This window comes from Desmodus rotundus, chromosome 5 (assembly GCF_022682495.2).
Source record: "Desmodus rotundus isolate HL8 chromosome 5, HLdesRot8A.1, whole genome shotgun sequence".
Lineage (NCBI taxonomy): Eukaryota > Metazoa > Chordata > Mammalia > Chiroptera > Phyllostomidae > Desmodus > Desmodus rotundus.
Window position 1 is genome coordinate 50,109,265 of NC_071391.1, and position 23,921 is coordinate 50,133,185.

Genomic DNA, 23,921 nt, shown 5'->3' on the forward strand with positions numbered 1-23,921 from the left:
AGGACTCTTTTAATACGGCAATGTAGGAGAGCCTTCAGGGAGGGGGACATGGCTGTTTGAACTTGGTACGAAAAGACAAATCAGAGTTGACCAGGTTAAGAGAGAAGAAAAAAGAGGGTAATATCCCTATATTGTTTGTGTGTATATATATATATATATATATATATATGTGTATATATATATATACACATATATATAAAAGATCTTGATAGGCTTTTTGTCTATAGAAATAAATCAGTTTCCACATAATACAAACATAAAGATATACGTCAGCTTCTAAGGCACTTTTGCATCCGTCTCTTCTGTGTCACACACTGTCTAGGTGTTCTCACGTTTACCGCATTTAATCCTCAGAGACACTGAGTTCAGCACTACCACTGACCCTTTTTGACAGACAAGGAAATGGTGATTGAGACAGGGTGTGTGACTTGCATACACAGCTATTCAGTTAGCAAAGTCAGGATTAGAACTCTCAAAAGTGATGTCAACTTATCCTGCACACATAAGCAGATTAATCTTCCCCCACAGCATGCATTTGATAACACTAGCCCTGCAAACAAAAAAAAAAACAAAAACCCACAACCATACCTGGTTCCTGTTTGCAGAGAGATACTCCTCAGTCCAATATCCAAGCTCTCATGATCTGACCCTATTCTACTTCCCACTATATTTCTTCATATACTCCATGACCTGAGCTTCTCTCCACTTGGAGTGTTCTGCACCACTGTCACACGTTCAAAAGCTACTTACAAAAAAAAGCTACTTACACTCTGTGTCAAGACAAAAGAAACCTTATTCTCCCAAGCAGGTAGGCTTTTCCCTTCCTTACAGCTCCGTAAGATCATACATACACCTCTCTTACGAAACTCACCACACTCTGCCTTGTATGGTGACTGGTTAGGATGTGTCTATCTAGACACCAGAGAATTCACTGAAAGCTCTGAATCCCTGGTGCCAAGCACAGGGCCTGACACGCAGTGGGTGCTCAACAAATGTTTGTGGAAATGAAAAGGGAAAGAGAGAATTCAGTGTGTTGATAAGCACCTTATTTTTAAACCACAAAAGCATCAGCAATAGGCTATTCTACACCATAGGAGTAGATTTTAAATTATTTGCTGAATGTTAATTCCCTAAATATAGTTTCTCTTTTTCTGCTTAATAGACATGAACATGAATACCTAATAGAACAACTAAATTAGTCTTTTCAGAGGTAGCAAAAAGTGTGAAGGATGAGTAATTCAAATTTTTATGGGGGAAAAAAACCCTTACTCTATTATGTCTTCAAGTCAGGTATGGGCAGTTTCTACAGAGATCCAGATCATCAGTCAGAGTAGAAACAATTCGTTTAAACATTTTGATCACCTCCCTTCTCTTCGCTTTGGAGTAGGGTCTCCTGTCAGGCTGGGCGACTGGTCTGGCTGCAGCTTTCTATTAACAGCTGATGATCAGTTCTTCCTAATGTCTGAAGGGCAACGCACTGATCTGAAGACATATTACGTTAAGTATAGTAAGCCCTTACATGTTAAGATTTTCAGCCAAAGGAGTGCCTTTGGAGGTCCGCAGGACATCTTGAAGGATGGAACAGTACTGAAGATCCTCACAGAGGTCACTGCTGGCAGCAGAACGGAAAAGAGTGGCAGGACATCAGGGATCCTTTTTAATAGCTACTGACCGTGGCCTCGGCTACATGCCCTTCACCTAATCAGATCCCTCATACTCAGGCCACCAGACAGCACTCCTGTCACGGAAAAAGAACTGGGCCTGAACTCTCAGGACCTGAGCTCTAGGGCTGCGTCTGTCGCTTACTGACCTTGACCAACCACAAGCTCTCTAAGCTTCAGTCTCTTCATCAATACACTAAGGATAATAATCCCAACCCTGATTCCCTACATCACAGGATTGCTCTGAGAACTAAATGAGACAGTGGCCAATGTGTTACTCATATATAAAAAGAAATTTAAATAACAAAATAAGGCAACAATGAAAACACTAATCATAGTAATAACTGCATTTGGTAAGTACCTAGCACAGATGACAGCAAGAATGACATCAACAGGAACAGCAAAAACCAATCACTGCCCCACGGCTACTAGTTACTGAATGCCTACTGTGTACCAGGTACTACGTTAGATGCTCTACTTACACTATTTCAACAAAACCTAACAACAACCCTGCCAGGAAAAAGTTGTTATCTGCATTTTCAGGTAAGGATTACAAGAAAATTGCCTAAAGTCATAATCAATGCTCATAGGTCCGTATGACTCCAAAGCCTCTTCCAGTTATTCTACACACATTCCCTCTGAAAAAATGGGCTTGAAAAGTAATTGTTGCATCTGTAACTGGAAGACTTCCCAGCACTAACACGCTAATCTTCCTACAGGCAACAGACAATAGCTCTGTTTTTCCCAGCTGGACAGCCCCCCGTAAGCACTCACTCACAACGCCTGAGAGTACCTTGCCAACTCCACTATAGATTTCTATTCCCTGGGGCAGGAAGTGAGGCCTTCCTGACCACACTACATTAGCCACCCTAATGGACTCGCTTCCATTCATAGTTTTGTAACCACAAGACAGGCACACAGTGAAGTCAAGTTTCTGTTGCCTGTGGCCAGCTTCTCACACATGCAGCCTCCAAGCCTTCCAGGAATTGCCCACCTTGAGCCTGCCTCCCATTAAGGGCTGTAAGGCCCGAGACGCCAGAAACGTGACCAGGGGCCCTAGTGCCTCACCTTAGCTCTGCAGTGGCCTTGCAGCCCAGAAAACAAATGTTTAGGTTTTAGAATCAAAAGTTTCTATCCCAGTCCTTGTTAACCATGAAACCCTAAAAAGTTATTTCAACTCCATGAGCCTCAAATTCCTCATCAGTAAAAAGGAAGTAGTAGTACCTACCTCACAGGGTTCTTTTTAGGATTGCTGTAACCTCTTTTCTATCTCTGCCTCCAATTCACCATGTTTAAAATTGGCACAATGATACCATCCTTCCTTCCTCACCATTTTAACGAGTCAGCACTATAAGCCTTTTATATGTACACAATGGGAAGGACGGTCTCTTATATTTCTATGTTATTTGGGGGTGAAGCGATCAAACCATTTCACTGAGGGCCTTTGGGGAGGTCAGAGGGCTGGGAGGACAGTGAGGTCTGAAGTGCTTGGCCCGGCCGGGATCTCCCCGGCTTCACAGCTTCCAAAAAGCCATTGATATAAGATGGTAACGTCTCAGTGCTTGCACAGCACTGAGCTCTCACAAAGTTCTTATCCTTAGCACAAGGTGTGGCACAAAGCAAATGTTCAGTAAATGCTGTACAGAATGAACACGTGCAAATAAAGTGGATATGTAGTTCTTAAAGTTTACTATGTATTTTCACATGCATTGCTTTACTGAATTCTTTCGACACTCTCGCGAGGTTTATGTTGTTGTGCGCATTTTATAAATAAATAAAATTGAGGCTCAGAGAGGTCAAAAGACTTGTCCAAGGTTCTATAAGTAACTAAAGGTAAACATTTAGGTTGCTAAATTCTTACCTCAAAGCACAATTAATAAATCCTTACCCATAATGATATTTTTAAAAAGTTGACATACCCTCAATGGAGCCTCAACATCTGGCTTAGACACTTGCAAATGACTCCCAATAGCGCAGTGAGATATAGCTTGTCCCTATCAACCATGACTTCTCCATGCACCAGAGCATCCAACCACCCAACTATATAAGCCGGCCCTAGCAGTCTTCCTCAGAGGAGCCCAACTCTGCTCTCATTGGAACAGGAGGTAACGCGCTCAATCTCTGAGTCCCAGTACTCTTTGAACTATGAACTTGCCAAGGCAGCTCCCAACCACGGCCCACCGGCCAACATTCCCGCTCTATATCCAAAGAGGAGAATGTGAGGAAACCTCAAATACTCTCTATTCCCTTCATGGCTTCCTTCTGCTAAAGTAACATCCTGGGTCAGCAGGTCTTGGCAGTAAGGTCAGAGTTTGCCCGACTTAATGAAATGAGAAAAACAAAGAGGCACTTCCAAATGAGGACTTCAGTGTCTACTGGAATCCTGGGCACAGAGTAATGGAAAATCAACTAGATTAGGAGTCAAGAGAAATGTGCTTAAATCTCTTCTGTATCAGGTTTCTCGCCCAAGAACAAACTTGTATCAACAACTATTCACTTGGCAGTTCCACAAGATCTCACAGGCAGCATGCAACTTCTTCAAACCTGTACTTCCACCTTTTTCCTTCCTCCCTGACTAATATCACTAACTTGTGAGTCACCTTCACATTTAGCCAATCACCAAACTTCGTCAAATCTACCCAAGTGCCTCTCAAACCTATCCATTTCCCCCCTTTATACTATGCTACCACCTTAGTCCAAACCATCCTCTCTCACCTCAAGTTCCTTAATAACCTCCTGGCTCACCTTCCACTCCTATCTCCTCCACTCTGTTCTCCACACGGTAGCCACAGTGACTTTTTCCAAAATCTGTCTCACCTTGTTACTCCTCTCTCTGGTTCCAGTGTGCTACAGTAAGAAACTAAAAGTGTCCCTACTGAGTGAGCCAAATGGTTAAACGGAAAGGTGAAATTTAACCAAAAATAAAAAGAAATAGTAGAGCTGAAGGAGCAATCGTGGGTCCCACACACTCACCTCCTGTCCAGTGGCCACGTCCATCGCAGTGTACACAGTGCCCGAGGCACTGAACGACAGGTGGGGGTGGGGGGAGAAAACATAGGTATTAAGTGAAGTGATATTTGTCAAATGCAGCTCTACGTACAGTCTGGCAACGCAAGTGTTAATAATGACAGCAACAAAAATAATCTTCCCCACTCCCCCCCCCACCTTCTCATATCTCAGAAGCAGTATGTGGTAGCAAAGAGAATACAGGCTCTAGTGATCAAAAGATCTGAGTTTCAACCTGGGACTTCTGCCTAGTGTCTACCCAGATACACAATCTGGAGCAAGTTCTTCTCTGAGCTTCACTTTCCTCATTTGCAAAGTGAAGATAAGCGCATAAGCGTGCATAAGAGAATTTCAGTCAATTAGTTCATAAAGCGCTAGCCCAGTGCTACAATAAAATAGGTCTTCAATATACAGGGTGGGGCAAAAGTAGGTTTATAGTTGCTTGTATAGAAAATAACACAACAGTTAATAAATAATACAAGGATAAACTCTGTTTCACGGGCTCACAACTGTGAACCTTCTTTTGCCCCACCCTGTGTACTAGTTTCCTGCTCCTGCTTCCTTATCTCCTCTCTTCCATCACTCTTGCCAAGTTGCTTCAACCTCTTGTGGCCTCAAACTCTTCATCTGTAAACCAGGTTGTAAGATTAGATCTATGATTTTCAACTGCAGGTGAGGAGTGAGGGGAAAAGGGCCTCATGGGAATTTTCAGAATGAGGGGGGAATGGCTTACATTTTTAGCAAAAAGGGATATAGACTTCTGGGATAACAGTAATATTCTGTTTCTTAACTGGGGTACTGGTTACATGGGTGTGCTCACTTCATGAAAATTCATCAAGCTGTACAATTACGTATGTTAGATTCAATTGAAATTTACATTAAAAAACTATAAAAACTTTAAAAAACTACAATGAATAATCTAAAACAATCTCAAGGTCCCCTTCCCACTTTGCCACTATAACCCTTTAAAACCGTGTTTTTCAATTATGTATGCTCTCAAGAGGATACATGAGTTTTATTTTGCAGTTTATAGTTTTCATGTTTTCAAACATAAAATATTAAGTATGCTTTTTCAAATACATATGCTCCCAGAAAATCTGATACTTCCACCCCACCCCCAAGGTATCCTCACTATATATATGTATGTATATATATGCGTGCGTGTGTGTGTGTGTGTGTGTATATATATATATACACACTCATACACATTCATACACAGAGAGAAAGTGAGTGGGAGGGACAGAGAAAAATAGGAGGAATAATGCTAGAAAAGTAATCACGTCCACTCTAAATAACTAAAAACCTCATTTTATGCCTATAATCATAAACCCTGTATATTTGTAGGTGATGACAGGTGGCAATATTTGTAACTTTACATGTCACGTGTCAGATATATAACATGCAACTTGAAGAAATCTAATTCCCTGTATTGAAAAGAAAACAAAAAAAAGCACTCTAGGCAAGCCTTGAAATTTTGCTTCCCAGCAAAGTCAGGTCAATTCACAGAGAAAAGTCACCTGTAAGTTTGTCTTGCAGCTAGAAACTATGGTCACCAGCTTCCTCGCCACCGCTCTTTAGCTGGAACCCTGGCTACACGCCATAAAACATGTGACCGTAAGATAAGGGCGATCCAGTAAGGACAGGGTTCTTTGCACTGGCAGTTATTTCCCCACTGACTGATCATCCCTCTCTAGCCATCTTCTATCACAAAACTGGTGTCCATCTTTCTATGCCCATCCTTCCCCATCCTCCCACATGTACCATTCTTCAAAGGCAAGCACGCCCAGGCCTTGGGGGATGGACCTTTTGGAACTGTGTCTCCAGGATTACAGAAGTCTAGAAAGCTACTCAGGCCCACTGATTAGTACTTGATTATTTCTTCCTGGGATAGACATATGATTAGACATATGAATTCTGGGTCAAAAAAAACTTCAGATCTTAAAGGGAAGAACAAACAAAAATTATAATAGCACTAAATCATATTTATGTGGCATTTATTTTTTTTCAATCATGGAATGTGAAAGCATCAGCATAGGTGCTTAATAAATATTTCATTCCTCCCTCACACTAACAGACCTGCCAAATAAGCAAAGAAAACACATTTTGTAGATATTGCCTATTTATGGGCCTCAGACGTCTGAATTTTTTTAAAAATCAGGATTTTTGGAGGCAACTACAATTCTTTGACCTTAAATTTATGGACAAAGGAACTGAAGTCCAGAAATGGGACCTGACTTGCCCGCACTTGCCCGTGTGCCTTTCTGCTACAGTCTCAGTATCTCAATGAAATTACCTAAAGGAAATGCCTTCCCAGGTTACTCTTAACTTAGTCCCAGCACGTTAACTACCTCATACCAGTTCAGACTCACAAAAGCATGTGTGGCAGAAGCAGCATTCCACCAGGAAAAAAAGGGATTCACTCAAGTCGAGCGTTGTTTTAAGGATTGAACAACAGAGGCGAAGAACAGATGTAAGCTGTAGAATGCCAAATAAATAAAGCACCGGTATGTTATATAATACTATATCTCATTTGCAGAAGTTTTTGAATGCATAGGAAAAATTAAAACAGAAAACTTCAATGACTTCATTAGCAACAACGCTTTCATTCAACTAACACTGAGCGCTTTCCACAAGCCAGGTATTTTTTCAGTTTCTTTTTCATTATAGCTGTTTCTGTAGGTCTATAAAAATATCATTGTTTTTCTTTTTCATGCAGAGGTATAACCTACCTAAAGTAAGTTGCACGAATCTTAAGTGAACAACTTGATGATTTTCCAGCATGTACACACCCATGTGCTCGCCCCCAGTATCACCCCTGGCGCTGTCTTTGTAGCTTCATCACCTTCCCAACCAACACCCCCTCTCAGGCACAGCAATTTTCCTGACTTCTATTAGCATATATTAGTTTTACTTATTCTTGAACTTCATATAAATAAAATCATAGAGTATCTGCTCACTTATGTGTGGCTTCTTTTGCTCAAAACAATGGCCAAACACTTTTAAGACTTATCCCAGAACACGGCTGACCCCTGAACAACACAGGGGCACCTACACCCTGCACAGTGGAAAATCTGTGTATAACTTGAATCCCCTAAACCTTAACTGCTAATAGCCTGCTATTGACTAGAAGTCTTACCAAGAACAGAAATAGTCAATTAACACATATTTGCTGGTTGCATGTGTTATATACTATATTCTTACTATAAAGTAAGCTAGAGAAAAGAAAATGTTGTTAAGAAAATCATAAGGAAGAAGAAATACATTTATAGTATTTATTGAAAAAGCTGCATATAAGTGGACCTCTACAGCAAACCTGTGTTGTCCAAGAGTCAACTGTATTACAATTCTGTGGTTGACTATCTTCTGGAGACACGAGGTCTCTGAAGGCAGAGACTGTCTGATTCGCAGCTGTACTCCTAGTGTCTACCACATAACAGGACTCAGTTAGGGTTTGCTAAGTTCAGTACACTGAGGGCAGCATACAAGATGCAGAGGAGAAACCACATAGCAGAGGCATGAATGCTGGCGTCCACCTAGCAAAGCAGGTCCCATTATTCTAGCAGAAAGGTCTGCAGTTCTGAGTCTTCCGTTTCACGTTAGTGCTGGTAGATTTCAGCACCAGGTAAGCGGGGTTAATCTGGAAAAGCAGGGCTGTAACTTGGGAAGCAGGTTTTATGCTAAGAAAATAAATGGTTTTTCAATTCTCACCGCATGGGTATTTTTAGCAACATGGTCAGCTAATGGCACATCTCTCACATTAAGCATAACTCTGCCAAGCCTGAAGTCAGTCTAACATAACACCTTCGGATGGGTGAGGGGTGGAATGGAGTAAGAAGAATAAGGTTCATGAAAAGCAAAACAAAAGCAAAATTACATACACTAGTACACACAATTTTAAGTCATTTCTCTAGGGAAAGAAAATGTCCCGACTAACCCTTGTCCAATCTTCTCAAACCGTGTATATTTCTTCTTAGGATCGCCCACACTCACTATGCTCCCTTTGAAAGAAACAGAGACCATGAATCATTTTTTTCCCAGATCAAGACACAAAACGGGCCCCGTGTTTCCCCAACCCTGGAGATGGCAAAGGTACCTCCAATACCCAGAAACCATACTAAGGAGGTCCTAGCTTTCCCCCGTAAGTTCCGGCCAAAAGTTTCATCTCCTTACACTTTTATTCATAGTCATCTACTCCATGTCTAAACTCCTGAGGGCCATTTATTCATTTTTAAATTCATTCATTCAATAAACATTTACTTATTTAATATGCTCACTTACTATGTGCCCAGTCCTATGTTGAGTGCTACAATAAAGAGATAGATGAGACAGTTTAGACTGTCTGCTCCCAAGAAGTTCAACTTCATGGAGGAGACAGACAAACACAAAGTTCCATGAAAGTAGAATAATTAGTGTGCTACACAGCAAGGGGGTACAGAAAAAAAGGCACAAAATAAGGACTGGAAAGGCTTCGGATAGGAGGTGATATCTGGGTGGATTTTTTAAAGGGTAAGTAGGAGTTAGGGAGAGAAACTTGAGAAGGAGTTGCAACAGGAAGTATGTCAAGTGCAAAGACGTACAGGGTGAGAGCGCTCACTGGGTTTCACAATTTGTATTCTAGAGATGGTGAAACTGAGGCCCACAGAAGGGAAGATACTTTCTCCCAAGGTCACACAGCAAAGTGGTGTCAGAGCTCAGATGAGGAGTCTGGTTTTCGGTCTCCCAGTCCAAAGTGCTTTCCACTAATACCAATTACTAAGATTTGGTAGCTTTCATATACATTATCTCATCTGATTTATAAATGAGACAGGGATTAACATCTCTATTTAAAAGACAAGAAAAAGAAGGCCCAGAGAACAGAAGGAAATTGCCCAAGTCCCAAATCTGTGGCAGGGCTGGGCCTTCAACCCAAGTGTCCTTAACTACCAGGGAGGTCTGCTTTCCATAATTCTATGTTCGAGTATTAATTTTTTTTAATCTGGTTCAGAGAAAAAGACTACATATAGGAATAAATAGATGACTAGGAAAGTGGCTTCTCTTATTTCATTACTTCATAAGGGCTCTGGTCAACTTTTAAAACACTGAATTTTTTTTTTTAGGTCAAACAAAAATTTGCAGGAAGAAATTGAGAGCTGCTAAGCTAGAGAATCAGAAACTTCAGGTTTTGAAAGCAATGCCACCTTGCAGATTTGGCCAAATCAGTCACATCAGATCCTCTTTAGAAGTAGACAGGTACAAAGATTAAATCAAAGACCTTGTCAAATGATTTTTTTCAAGCCCACAGACCAACCTACACCTTCCTTCTAATATAAATTCTCTTGCAGTTGACTGGAGTGCAGAAACAAGGTACCCCAGTAGACCTCCATTTATGGCCATTAAAGAAAGTAAAATCTTAGCTTCCACCTGAGAGCAAGAGGCAGCATGCTCTAACACAGGCGCACAAGCTGTGTTCTAACCCCAGCCCTGGCACTTTCTGGCTATATGATTTTGGGCAAGGTATTTAGCATTCCTGAACCTCAAATCCCTTACTCGCAAAAAATGAAGATTATAATGTCTGTCTTTACAAGGTTAATATGAGGGATAAATGAAAAAATCAAGAAAATACCGTGCTTGTCATTTGCTACATAGTATAAGCCCATAAAATGTTACTTTCCCTTCCCTCTTTTCCTACAACCAAGATGGCAGAGCTGTCTTCTCCTAGGTCAATAGCAAACACACAAATAAAAAATAATAATCAATTACAGCACTTTTTCCCATCAGGTACAGACAAGGCCTCAGTCTCTCTCAATACAACATTCCAGACTATTCATTAAATAAAAGCTATTTGTCCTCTACATAACCCACGCCTAGGGATGAGGGATGCCTAGATCTTAAAGTGACCCATCCACACTCTCTCACCACACTCCCATCCTAATGTATCCAATCGGGGCTGGTGAGACAGAGGAGGTGAGTACAAGGGCAGAGTGAGGAGAAGCACAGCTTGTGGCTAAGATACCAAGCATAGTTAGCCAGACACATAGAGCAAGCCTAGGACTGAGATCTTTATAGCAACAAAATTCTGCCTTTATGCTCAATCAATCATATAGCAGAGGAAGGTTCAGAAAGCTACACAGTGCTTACGTAATTTCTCCAAGATCTCTTCGTCAGACATTTTAGGCTTCTTCTTCTGCTTCTCAGTATTCCGGGTCAGAGCATCTGGAGGAGTGGTATTACTCTCAGTAGGTGAAATGGGAGATGTAGCCACATCCCGAGTTGGAGTAACAGGAATTGGTTCAATCACAGACCGTGTGTACACCTGCATTGTTGGTACAAGAATTTGGCAAGGCCAGCCTTTGTTAGCATAGGGAAGCCCAGGAGCTTCTCTTAAATATGTGTTAGAACATCCACAGAAAAACAAATCCCAACAAACTCATCCCTTCTCCTAGGTCAAAATCTGTGTTCCTCCTCCTCCTCTGTGCCAGGCCTGTCCTCTGTGGTTGAAATGGCCTTCCTTGATCTCGGTATACACAACAGGGGTTAGTGAGCATCGGAACACTGAAGATACTCAATATAGGTTAGACAACTCTCAACAGAAATGACTTAAAGGAGATTCTATCACTGGATGAGAATGCCCTTCATCTCAAAATTCCATTCTTTCCTAAGCTGAAATGAGTATCCTGTTATTTGCAAGCACTTTGCACTACTAATACAACATATTACCTTATTTTGAGTTACTCCCTCTTTAAATCCTGAATGCAGAGAAAAACCTCAGTTGTTCTTCTTGAAGAGGCAGTAGCGGGTAGTCAACTGAACCACAGACTCTAGAACCCGACTGCCTGGGCCTAAATCCCAGCTCTTATTTTTACCACTTGTATGACCTTGGGCAGGGTACTTAGCTTCTCTGTGCTTCAGTTTCCTCATTTACAAAATGGTGATACTAGAGTGACACCTATTTTATGGGGTAAATCATGCCCAACAGATATTGAGCTTTTAAAATTTTGCTAATACTATTATATTTCATATTCATTTACTTAACATTTGCTGAGAATCTACTCTTGGCCTCGCTGTACAAAATGCTGCCCCATTCTCTTGTGAGTAGTCTTGTGAGATGGTTATAACTACAAGGCAGGAAGGGACAGATGTCATTAAAAATGAGCAAACTATATATTACTGAGGTTCAGATAAGTTATATTCCCTTTCCCCAGGAGATCCTTTTAGCCATTTATCATATTTTTTTCATAAAAATATCACAACTATCTTTTGGTTAGTCTATAAGCTCTATGAAGACAGTGAATGTGTCACTCATCCCTGAGTTCCTGTATCTAACCAGTTGACTAACAAAAAGCGTGCATTTAGAGACATGTTTGATGAATCAGTGAATAAATAAAGGAGATTTTTCATCTGGATCTTGAAGGACAGACAGGATTTTAATAGGTGGAAATGGGAGAGAACTTAAGTCAAGACAGGGAGATCAGAAACTAGAGCTTCTTTCCTGACTATTCCAGCATAATGATTTCTTAATTTTCTACTCTCGTATCTATAGTATCTATAGGCAAACGTATCCCTGGCACCTAAGGCCTGCGCCTTCATTCCTTGTCTTTCTTCTTCAGTTCTCCTGACATGGCTTCTCGAGGCCACGAACCCTGCCTTTTCCTTCCCAAACAGTCTCCTCCTCTGGCTGCCAGCACAGGTCCGCACACACAAAAAGGCCACTGCGCTTGGTGGAAAGCAACCTGGGCTTAGAATAAACGCTTTCAATCCTGGCTCTTTTGCTAACTAAGAGACTTTAGGTAGATCAATTTAACTCTCCAAATCTCGGCTTCTTTTTCTAAACATTAGGAATTCACGACACCTTTTTGGAAAGAAATTCTATAAAGATAAAATTTATCGATTAATGTTCATTTTGAGGAGTTCATGATTTAGTAGAAAACAAATTTTTTTTAAATGAACATGCTTGCAAACCAAAAATGGCCATAGCAATGTAAGGTATCTTAAGAGCTCTCCAATTTTGAAGCTCATTTTTCTTAAGGTGACTTTGTGACCTACAGAAAGGGTGATTCCACAAATTCTGTTTATAAGTCTTCACCCTAAAAGGTCATATAATCCTCTTGAATTTCCCCCACAGCATCTCCCATAGTCGGTCACCCAACACCTGCCTAAACATCTCCCTCGATGCTCCAATCCGAAGGCAGCCTTTTTTTGTATTATCACAGAGTTTAAGCTCTAGATCATTCTTTCATTACAAAGCTCTTGTCATAATAACAAGTCCAAGCAAAAATATACAAGAAGAATATCGTCTGATGATAAGTCAGTGTTCGCCGATACTAAATCAAGTAAAAGGCACGGGGCCCATAATGTGCAAAGTTGGGGCAGAAGGACTGTGGCTATTCTGAGATGGAAGAACCTCCAAGGAAGTTAAATAAAAATCACTGCCAATATCAGGTATCAAAATGCACTCCGGATGTCCAGCATATTAATAGCACTAATGTATTTATCAACTCTCCTGGGTCTTTCAGTATCATCAATGTTTCTAAGAGGCTGAAGGCTGCACATTTAACAGAGAAGGAAAGATCTGCCGCCGGCTAATTTGCTGCTTCCCAGGAGACTGGAACACTTTGCATTAGTCCTGCACTAAGTAATTCTGCATGTCTCCCTGTCTGTGGAGAACAGACTGAGTAAACGAGGGCTGGGTTGGTGTAAACACCAATTATTTAGGACACTTTTGGACTATTTGCAAACCCATGATAAATATATATACTACTTACTGTCTTTAACCATAAAGATTCAATCAAGTTGAGTTGGTGATGGCACCAACTCCAAAATCTCACGACCACTACCAGAGCACTACACCTCCAGGCCTCAAGCACCAGCTTCCCTCTTCCCCTCCGAACTCTAATAAATCACAAGGCTGTCCACGTCCCCAAAGACTCACAGATTTTGTGTGCTCTGGGCGTGGAGCAATCACTGGAGGGGGTGTAGCATCGTCATCATCATCTTCATCTTCTGAAACTGGTGGCACTGCGGGGGTCTCAGACACAGTCTTCACATTCTGTACAGGGGAGAAAAAGCCGGATCCGTCAGGGCCAGCTGACATGGAACTTCAGCTACCGGGATGGAAATCTCCCCACTTCTCCCCAGAGAAAACCTCGTGCTGACACCCCTGCTGAAACCCACATCAGCCTCCGAGCTCTCCACCTCTGTGTAGCCAGTCAGGAACTCAGTCAGCTTCGTCTTTTAGTCACCACTATCCACTCAGTCCCTTTGTCCCACCCAAAGCTAACTGTAGATTGGGAAGCCAGCTTACAGCTTTTCTACTTGCCGTCCCCAATCCAAACCCTGAGGACAAGCTTACAGTTCCTTCTTATTCTATAAATTTCACTCTCCACACCACCAGGTAATAAAATATGAAATATAGTGAAGGGGTCAAAAGTTTGGAATTTTACAAAGTTTATCATTATAATTCCTTACTTTTTTGATATGGTTAATAGAAGTCCAGACAGGCTCTTGCCTCTCCTTTTCCTTTCTTTACCAAAATGTGCTGCTGCGCACCCATTCTGTCCAAAGGTGCCTTCACTTCAACCTGAAGATGCAGAACATCAGGAGCCCCATGTCTCAACAGAACAGTGAGTTTATCCCTAGACCGGCTACTATCCATCTCACTAAGCTTCACTGTGTCCTGGAATGAACCTTATCAGCACGACTATTGGATCTGCTATAATCTCAGCAACTCGATCTTTGCATGCAAACTGTAACAAAGCTGGGCCAAGAATGGAGGGTTTTGTTGGGAGCAGGTCCCAGCAAAAACATAACATTGCTGTTTAGAACGCAGATCCGAGAGACAAGGTTGCTCCAAAACATAGGATGTTTGACAGAGAGATTACAGCATTGTAGCACAGGACCAGAAATGCAGAAGAGATTTTTTTTTTAATAATTTATTTATTTTTTTAGAAAGAGGGGAAGGGAGAGAGAAAGAAAGGGAGAGAAACATCAATGTGTGGTTACCCCTCACGTGTCCCCTACTGGGACCTGGCCTGCAACCCAGACATGTGCCCTGACTGGGAATTGAACAGGCGACCCTTTGTTTCAAAGTCCGGCACTCAATCCACTGCACCACACCAGCCAGGGCAAAAGAGATTATTTTGATACATATGGATATAATTCAATGGTTTCAGATATTTTCAGAGCGCCTACTCTGTGCTCAGTAAGACACTGTGATGGATACTGCTGACATAAAGGTACAAAGATGAAAAAGGCAGTTCATGTCCTGAAGCAGTTCATCATCTGATACAGGAGATAGAGGGGGAGTTCCCCTTCTGCTTGCCAACTGTGGGCTCTAGAGAGAGGACGGTAGAGAGTCAGAATGACAGAGGAGCCCTGACCAGCGTGGCTCAGTCAGTTGGGTGTCTTCTGCAGACTGAAAGATCACCAGTTCGATTCCCAGTCAGGGCACATACCTGAGTTGTGGATTCGATCCTCCATCAGGGCACATAGGGGAGGCAACAGATAGCTATTTCTTTCCCTCTCTTTCTCCTTTCCTTCACCTCCCTCTAAAAATAAATAAATTAAAAAATAATAATAATAGGAGATAAGTGAAAAACTTACCTAGTGGAAGGCTAGCCTACAGCTCCGTTAACTGTGGGGCCGATTGACCTTTACCACATTTGACATACTAAGGTAAGAGAAACCAGCAATCTCATAGACTTTAACAGGACCTCTGATGCTGGGCGTAACTTAAAAACTGACAGTGCCAGGCATACGTAAGCAAGAGGTTTGGTGGCTGCAGGCAATGAATCTATCCTTTTGGTCTCAAGTTTCATCACTTGAGAAATGTGAAGTAAAAGCAGTGGTAAAATTATAATAGGTCACTTTCAGTTCTAAAATCCAACAGAGGTTCTTTCGCTGTCAAAACACTTATTTTGATATTTTTCTGCTCTAATTTTTTCTCCCCACTATTCCTCTAAACAAAAATGCAGTAGGAGTTAAGTTAAATTTTATGGGAATTAAGTTAACTCAGAAGCCTCTTCATCATCGGGTTGTGACCTGATGTATACACTAAACACCAGGTTTGTTTGCCCGTAAACTCTGTAGAAAAGGGAATTTCACCGCCTTCCTGAGGTGGCAGCTTTGGGTGGCAGTACTAACAACTGCCAGAATCAAGAGATACAGGTTTTTGCCCCAAATTTTAATTTTCTTATCCCCATGTCCTTGGGCAAGGCTGTGCTACTCTAAGACACAAGTTTCTCACCTCTAACGTAGAGATGTGAGAGCAGCCTGCTGCCTACCTCTCTGGGCGGAGGGCCACTGGCGGGATGAAGTAAAGTGATGGGCGTGTAAGAACACTTTGTAAGTGGGGAGGAGCTAAAAGATGTAAGGGATCAATTAAATTATCATTATGTCTAATAACCACAAACTTTTAAAAACATCTTTATTGTATTTTTTCCATTACTATTTAGTCCCCTTACGTTCCCCTCCCCCCCTTCATCACCACACCGTTGTCCCTGTACCTGAGTCCTTTTTCCTTTTTGCTCAATCCCTCCACCCCTAACCTTCCCACCCCAACTAGCTGTCAGCCTGCTGTCTATATATGAGTCTGTCCCCGTTTTCCTGGTAGTTGTTTGTTCATTATATTCCATATATGAGTAATCATATGATATTTGTCTTTTTCCAACTGGCTAATTTCACTTAGCACTCCAGGTCCATCCATACTGTCACGAAGGGTAACATTTTCTTCTTTTTTACAGCTTAGTATTCCATTGTGTGAATGTCCACAGTTGTTCTATCCATCCACCTACTGATGGATTTACAATCGCCAAGATGCTTCCATATCTTGGCGATTGTAAATAATACTGCAATGAACATTGGTGCTTATGTTCTCTTGAATTAGTGTCTTGGGTTTCTTTGAATATACTCCCAGAAGTGGGATCGCTGGTTCAAAAGGCAGATCCATTTTTAATTTTTTTAGGTATCTCCACACTGCTTTCCACAGTGGCTGCATCAGCCTGCATTCCCACCAACAGTCCAAGAGTGTTCCCCTTTCTCCACATCCTGGCCAGCACTTGTTGTTTGTTGATTTATTGATGATGGTCATTCTGTCAGGTGTGAGATGGTATCTCATTGTGGCTTTAATTTGCATTTCTCTGATTGTTAGTGATGATAAGCATCTTTTCATAAGTCTACTGGCCATCTGTATATCCTCCTTGAAGAAGTGGCTATTAAGGTCCTTTGCCCATTTTTTCTTTGGGTCATTTGTTTTTTGGTGGTGAGTTTTGTCAGCATAAATTTTGGATATTAACCCTTTATCAGATATATTGGCAAATATGTTCTCCCATTCTGTGGGTTATCTTTTTATTTTGTTGATGATTTCCTCTGCTGTGCAAAGACTTTGTAGTTTGATGTAGTCCTATTTGTTTATTTTTTCTTTGGTTTCCCTTCCCTGGGGAGACGTATCTGATAAAAAATTTCTACAAGCAATGTCCAAGATTTTGCTGCCTATGTTTTCTCCTAGGATTTTTACGGTTTCCTGCCTAATATTTAAGTCTTTGATCCATTTTGAATTTATTCTTGTGTGTGGTGTAAGAGGGTGGTCTAGTTTCATTTTTCTGCACGTATCTGCCCAATTTTTCCAACACCACTTATTGAATAAAATATCTTTAGCCCATTGTATATGCTTCCTTCTTCTGTTGAATATTAATTGACTATAAAGGTGTGGGTTTATTTCTAGGCTCTCTATTCTGTTCCACTGATCTATGTGCCTGTTTTTATGTCAGTACCATGCTGTTTTGACTACTATGGCCTTATAATACAGTTTGATATTAGGTAGCAAGATTCCTCCAACTTTGTTCTTCTTTCTCAGCATTGCTGTTACTATGCAGGGCCTTCTGTAGTTCCATGTAAATTTTTGAAATATTTGTTTTAGTTCTGTGATTGGAGTATGTCATTGGAATCTAATAGGAATTGCATTGAAATCTATAGATTGCTTTGGGCAGCATGGACATTTTAATGACGTTAATTCTTCCTATCTATGAACACAGTATGTGCTTCTACCTATTTGTATCTTCTTCAATTTCTTTCTTCAGCATCTTACAATATTATGAGTACAGGTCTTTTACATCATTGATTACATTTATTCCTAGGCATTTAATTCTTTTTAAAGCAGTTGTGGACGAGATTTTCTTGATTTCTCTTTCTGTTCATTATTGGCATATAAAAATACAACTGATTTCTGGGTATGAATTTTGTACCCTGTTACTTTGCTGAATTCATTTATCAATTCTAGTAGTTTCTTAGTGGAATCTTGGGGGTTCTCTATGTACAGTGTCATGTCACCTGCAAATAAAGTAATAATCACAAACTTCTGTTGTTAAAAAAGCCAGCGACTTAAACTCACTGATTCATTCACTGGGTACCAGGCTCTATTCTACTGCTTCAGGCTATATTAAAGAATGAAATAAAGTCCCTAAGTCTATGGCTTACATTTTAGAAGAGGAAACAGTCCAAATTAATCACCATGTCAGGCAGTAATAATACAGTAAACTATGACAATAGAGATTGGTTGGGAGTAGGGAACTATTACTTGAGACAGAATACTCATGGAAAGGCCTCTTAATGAGAAGTCACATAAGCAGTGGCCCGAATGAATTGAGATAACAAGCCACGGGACTCACCAGGAAAAAGAATATTCCCGGCAGATGAAAGAATTCATGAGATTTTAATAAATTTTTAGAGCTGTGTAATCACCATAATCTAGTTCTGTTGTTTGTTTGTTTGTTTGTTTGTAACATTGTAGAATAATCCAATTGGACCATTTGGAGAAACTTCCCTGTTTTGTCTGTAGAATTTAGGCTGGTCAGATCCAGAGAAGAACCTTCTAATTTCCGGCTTTAAGAATAAAGGTCTGACTACAAGTATTGTAGGAGCCTAGTGAGGGGAGTGGGTGAGCATTCAGTATGCATATATTCACTTAGTTACCTGTTTTTGATCTGTTACTCTTATATTTAACTGTGCCTAACGTCTTACCCAGAAATCCTGTTTTACCTTTCTAGAAAATAACCCCCCCGTTTTCTGCTAGGGAAGGCAACCACTCAGTGCTACAGAGTAGGGGAAGAGATTTAGGGGTCTAACTGCATTTAAATAATTTTGATTGCATCTGCTCTTAGTACCCTCCCCATTCCACTCCACGTCACCTCCAGTTTCAGAACTGCTCCCAATTCCCGAGCCTTTCCAGGGCTCAGCCGCATAGATACGTGGATCAGCTTTGCCCACTGTCAGCTTTGGATTCAGCCTCCTTGAGTCAGTTACTGCTTATGTATCCGTCATTGCCTCCTAGTTTGTTGCTCCTGCCTCTTTTCCTGTTCTCTCCATCCTTCTGGGCTGGAAAGACCATTCCTTTATAACAGTTCCAGTGAGATGTCAAGAAATAGATGCCTATGTTCAATCTGACATCTTTACCAGGCATTCCTGAGGAATGCTTACTTTTAACTCCTTTTATTTCTGTATTATTTAAAATGTGTAATCACTTTTTAAAAAGCTGCTTTATTGAGGTATTATTTACATACCATAAAATTCACCCATACAATTTCAATGATTTTATTAATTTTATAAATTTGTGCAACGATCGCCACAATCTAGTTTCAGAACATTCCCATCACCGCAGGTCACTCACACCCCCTTGCCCAGCCCTAGGGAACCACGGGTCTCCTTCCGTCTGCACAAATTTACCTTTTCTAGACATTTTACATAAATGGACTCATACCACATGGAGTTTTTTGTGTCTAGCTTTTTTTACTTAGCATCAAGTTTGTGAGGTTTATCCATATTGTGACATTATCAATACTTCATTCCTTTTTATGTCTGAATAATATTCCATTGTATTGATATACTTTTTAAAATCCATTCATCTATTGATGGGCGTTTAGGTTGTTTCCACTTTTGGGCTATTATGAATAGTGCTCATGTGAACATTCATGTACAAGCTTTCGTGTGAATGTATGTTTTCATTTCTACTGGATGTATATACTGTATTTTGCCGTGTATAATGTGCACTTTTTGGCCCAGATTTTTGAGGGAAAAATAAAGATGTGCACGATCCACAGGCAGTACTAGGACGTGGGTGTGCATTATACACAACAAAATCTGGTGCCCAGGAGTGGAACTGCTAGGTCATACGGTAACTCTATGCCTGTCCTTTTGAGGAACTATCGGACTGTTACCCCCAGAGGCCGCACTACTTTACGCTCCCACCATCAATTGTGAGGGCTCCAATTTCTTCCTTTGATTATTTTTTCACTCTAGTGCCTCAGTTCTGTAACTCTTTTTGAATCTCCTTGCCTAACCCCCCTGTGTTTCTTATTCTCATATTTTCCATCTGTTTTTATAATTCATATCATTAATCTACTTTTACATGTATTTAGCTTTTAATCCTTATGAATTTATTTATTTAATAATATTTTTAATTTCTAAGAATTCTTTTTTATCCCCTAAGATGTTAAACTAAAATGCACACCCAATTATATCAATCTCATGTTTCAATCACTCCTTAGCCGCAGGGCAAAGTCCAAGTTCTTTGGCCTGCCGTGATGGACTCTTAGCTTGGCCTGTGTTCGTGCTACCTCAGGCAAGAAAGCATTGCCCCTTTTTCTGCCTGGTATCATTACCTATGTTTACCTAACACCATATTTCAAATCCTTGTTTATGTGTCCTGATTCCTCACTAATTTATGAGATCAAGAGCAAAAACCTTACCAGTACCTGAATCCTGAACCTATCACACAGTAGGTGTTCATTTCATAAATGAGAATTCAGGCACTAAAAGGCACACACCCTGAGATCTCAGACCAATGCCACAAAAAACAGAATTTTAGAGCCAGAAGGCCCTTAACGATCATGTTTGTTGAACTGACAAATCACTAGGGCCCAACAAACATGATCTCCATTGTACATTATTTACACCTCTCTTGCGGTCCTTATCCTTGTAGTCTGTTGTAAAATTTTCCCTCACGGACTGATACAGCGCATACTCGTTTCTGTATTACCAACGCCTGCGCACAGACAAGGTGGTAAGTAAGTATTTATAGTAGGAAGGAACAAATGAATGATCTGGAGAACTGAATTTTGTGCTGGTTTCTACTATTAACTCATTCAAGGGTAGAGAGCAAGTCGCTTAATCTCTCTGAGTCTCAATTTTTTAACTTTTGTTATAGGGGATAACGATCCTATCCAATTGTTTCACAAATCAAGTGAAATGATCTGTATGAAACCAATATGATAAATAATAACACCCTACCACAATACAAACCATATCTGTCCTGTAAAACTAGTAAGAAAATACAGAGTACTGAGCCATGGGGACAAATGTTCTGAATTGGGAGAAAAAAATGTCCTTGACAACCTGAGTGGTTTTAATTGCAGATACTAAACCAGTACAGGTTTTTACCAAGCAGGTGTTATCCTCTCTGCCATATGGCATAAGCCCCAGGGCTCCTCCTCCTCCTCACGCACACACAACACAGCTCTGGTTTTGTTGCAGTCTCCTTTATAGGACCTCTCTGACATCTCCTTTCTCAGTTCCCTGCCACAGTGAAGAGAATCCTGGACTAGCACCCAGAAGACCCTAGTTCTAATCTAGTCCTGCCACTATAGCTAATTATGAATCTCCAGGAAACTGTTTTTCTACCTGCGAAATGGGAATGATAATGCTTTCTTCACAAGGTAATTGTGAGGACTAATTATGCTAGTAACTCTATACATATAATAACCAATAACTAGATGTATAATTATTAGCACAGTGCCTGGCACATATTAGCAACTCAATATATGAAAGCTTTCACTCCCCCTATAAAAGCATAAAGATATTTGAGCCACAAAGCACAGCTCAGCTTTCTTCAATGATTTACTATTCAATAGTGGTAAGAACCACCCAAAGTCTTAACATTTGCAAATTCTTCCCTACCTTTTAATTATATTTGTATATCCTCCAGTTGATGAAAGAATAAATCAGAGGAAAGCAACAAAGAATGGGACTCTAATACCTATTGCCTTCAACCCTTCTCAATTTCAGTTTCATCAACCATAAAACAAAAACAATAACCCCCCTCACTGAACTCCCTTGAGGATTAAAAAAATCCTGAATAAGAAAGGACCAAGTATGCTTTCAGGCACTGGACGTGTGAACATATTTTATAACTGGTAACAGTATAAACGACTCCGGGTAAACAAATCCACACAGCCAGAAGCAAAGCTCCAAGTATTTTCATGGTGACTCAGTACTGTGTTAGCACTTACTACCCTCCTGCTTAAAATTCTTCAATAGCTTCTCATTACCTTTAAGACAGAGTTAAAACTCCTTCATGACCTGACCTGCTCACCACTTCTCCTTGTTACCCACTTCTAGTCCCTTCACACTTCACATTCCAGTCATAATGAAGCATTTGCAGTTTCCTGTACAAGCATACCTTGCAGACCCCCTTGTCCTGGGACATGCTATTCATTCTGTCTCTGTCTGGAATACCCTCATCCCTTCTCAATTCTCACCCTAGATAACTAACTCATTCAGCTCAGACTCTATCATCGAGAAACTTCTGCTTATACATCCAACCTTTCATTCAGGAAGTGGTTGCCTGCCAGATGCCATGCATACAGCAATGAACAAGTCAGACCTGGCTCTGGCCTCACAAACTGTCAGCACTCTGCCCTGGAACTGTTTGTTGCTGGTTTCATGTCACTCACAAGACTAGGAAGTCATTAGGGGTTGGGACAATATCTGATTCATCCCTACACTGCCACTTCTCCACAGGACCTGGCACAGAGTAGGGGTTTGCAAATGTTTAGTAAATTAATATGATGTAACTCCCTTTGTATAAGAGATAACATCAGGTGTAAAGAATAGCAGTATACTCTTATATACATATCACAGCTTACTATTTAAAGACCCCTTCAAACACATCAATACATTTTATTTGCTCTGGAAAGTAGAACTTGTACGTTGAAAGAGGCAGAGGGATATTTGAGGTCATCTGGCTTTCCTTTCCCGCCCTTCACCTGACAGGGCATTCGCTACAACTTCGGAGCACATTTTAAACGCTCCCTTCAACGATCAGTCCTAGTCCTGGTTTTGTAGACCCAACCAACCAAAGAGAGGGAATTATCTTCGAAATTCAGGTTTTCAAAGACATGTTCAGGTAAGACAAAGTGCGCCAAGCTCAGAAACACAACGGGTTTTTCCAAGGCTCAAAGCTGCAAATGAAAAACTGGGCCTAAAGCCAGTTCTTCTGGTTCCAAGGTTAGGATTTCTAGAATATTAAAAAATTAAAGCTGAAAACGACACCTGTTGTTTACTAAGTCCGATTCCTTTGCAGGTCCCTACATAGGTAGGGACGCTGTGGCCCGGGGTGCGGGAGTAACCAGATGAGTGCCTCCCAGCCCTGGCTCTGCACCTGCACACCGCCCTTGATCCCTAGCCACCACGCCTGCCCATGTCAGAGCAGAGGAAATAAGGACTTACCAAAGTGTTAGAAGAATTATAATCCTCAGCTAATTTATCTGCAAAGGAAAAAAAAGATCAGGGACTCAGTTAGTAAACAATTCCAGTCGGTCTGTTCTTGAGAGCTACGGAAGCCTATCCAGTCAAGCACTTGACAGGCTCGGAAAATAACAGTATTACTGGTACTATGGTACATGCTAAGCACATTATACACGTTACTTCCCTTAATCACCCCTACAGTTCTGAGTAATATTATAACGTTTACTTTTATAGATTTGGAAACCGAGGTTCAGAGATGTTAAGTAACTTGCCCAGGGTACACACAGATTAAATAGAAGTCAAGATTTGAATCCTGGCCGAACTCTAAATACTATACTAGAACTGTATCCACATCATAGGCCTGAACAGTAAAGGAAATTTCCTGCAATCTGCAAGAAAGGGAAATAATTCACAGCTGGCACTGTCCTGAGCCATCCATGACCAGTTATGACCAGCCTGCAGTTTCAGCTTTTAGAAAAGATCCTCTACATACATGTCTATTTCCCACAGGGAGAGAAAGACTAAGGCTTAGGAAAAGAGAGGCATTAATCATGTCAAGTCTAATTAAAGGCAGGATCTTGTTTCTAATAATAGACTCAAGCTCCCTCAATGAGGTAATCACCATATTTCACTGAGTCTGAGATGTACATTTTTCACATTAACATCTCTGAAACAGAGGTGTGTCCTACAATCAAAGGCATTTCATGCTTTAATTGGCAACCTCTTTTCTGTATTGGTATACCAAAAAATGATGTATCTTAT

At 40.8% G+C, this 23,921-nt stretch overlaps 1 protein-coding gene across 8 annotated transcripts in view; it reads right to left on the reverse strand.

Annotated features, from left to right (window-relative positions):
* PAK1 (p21 (RAC1) activated kinase 1) overlaps nt 1-23,921 on the reverse strand; it is a 137,660-nt gene that overhangs the window by 19,722 nt on the left and 94,017 nt on the right. For all 8 annotated transcript variants that reach the window (XM_053924676.2, XM_053924674.2, XM_053924675.1 and 5 more), the window contains exons 5-9: nt 23,142-23,179; nt 13,576-13,692; nt 10,785-10,959; nt 8,602-8,665; nt 4,635-4,683 (exon numbers count right to left, since the gene is read on the reverse strand). In XM_053924676.2, coding sequence (XP_053780651.1) covers nt 4,635-4,683; nt 8,602-8,665; nt 10,785-10,959; nt 13,576-13,692; nt 23,142-23,179 — 443 coding nt within the window. The remainder of the gene's footprint in view (nt 1-4,634; nt 4,684-8,601; nt 8,666-10,784; nt 10,960-13,575; nt 13,693-23,141; nt 23,180-23,921) is intronic.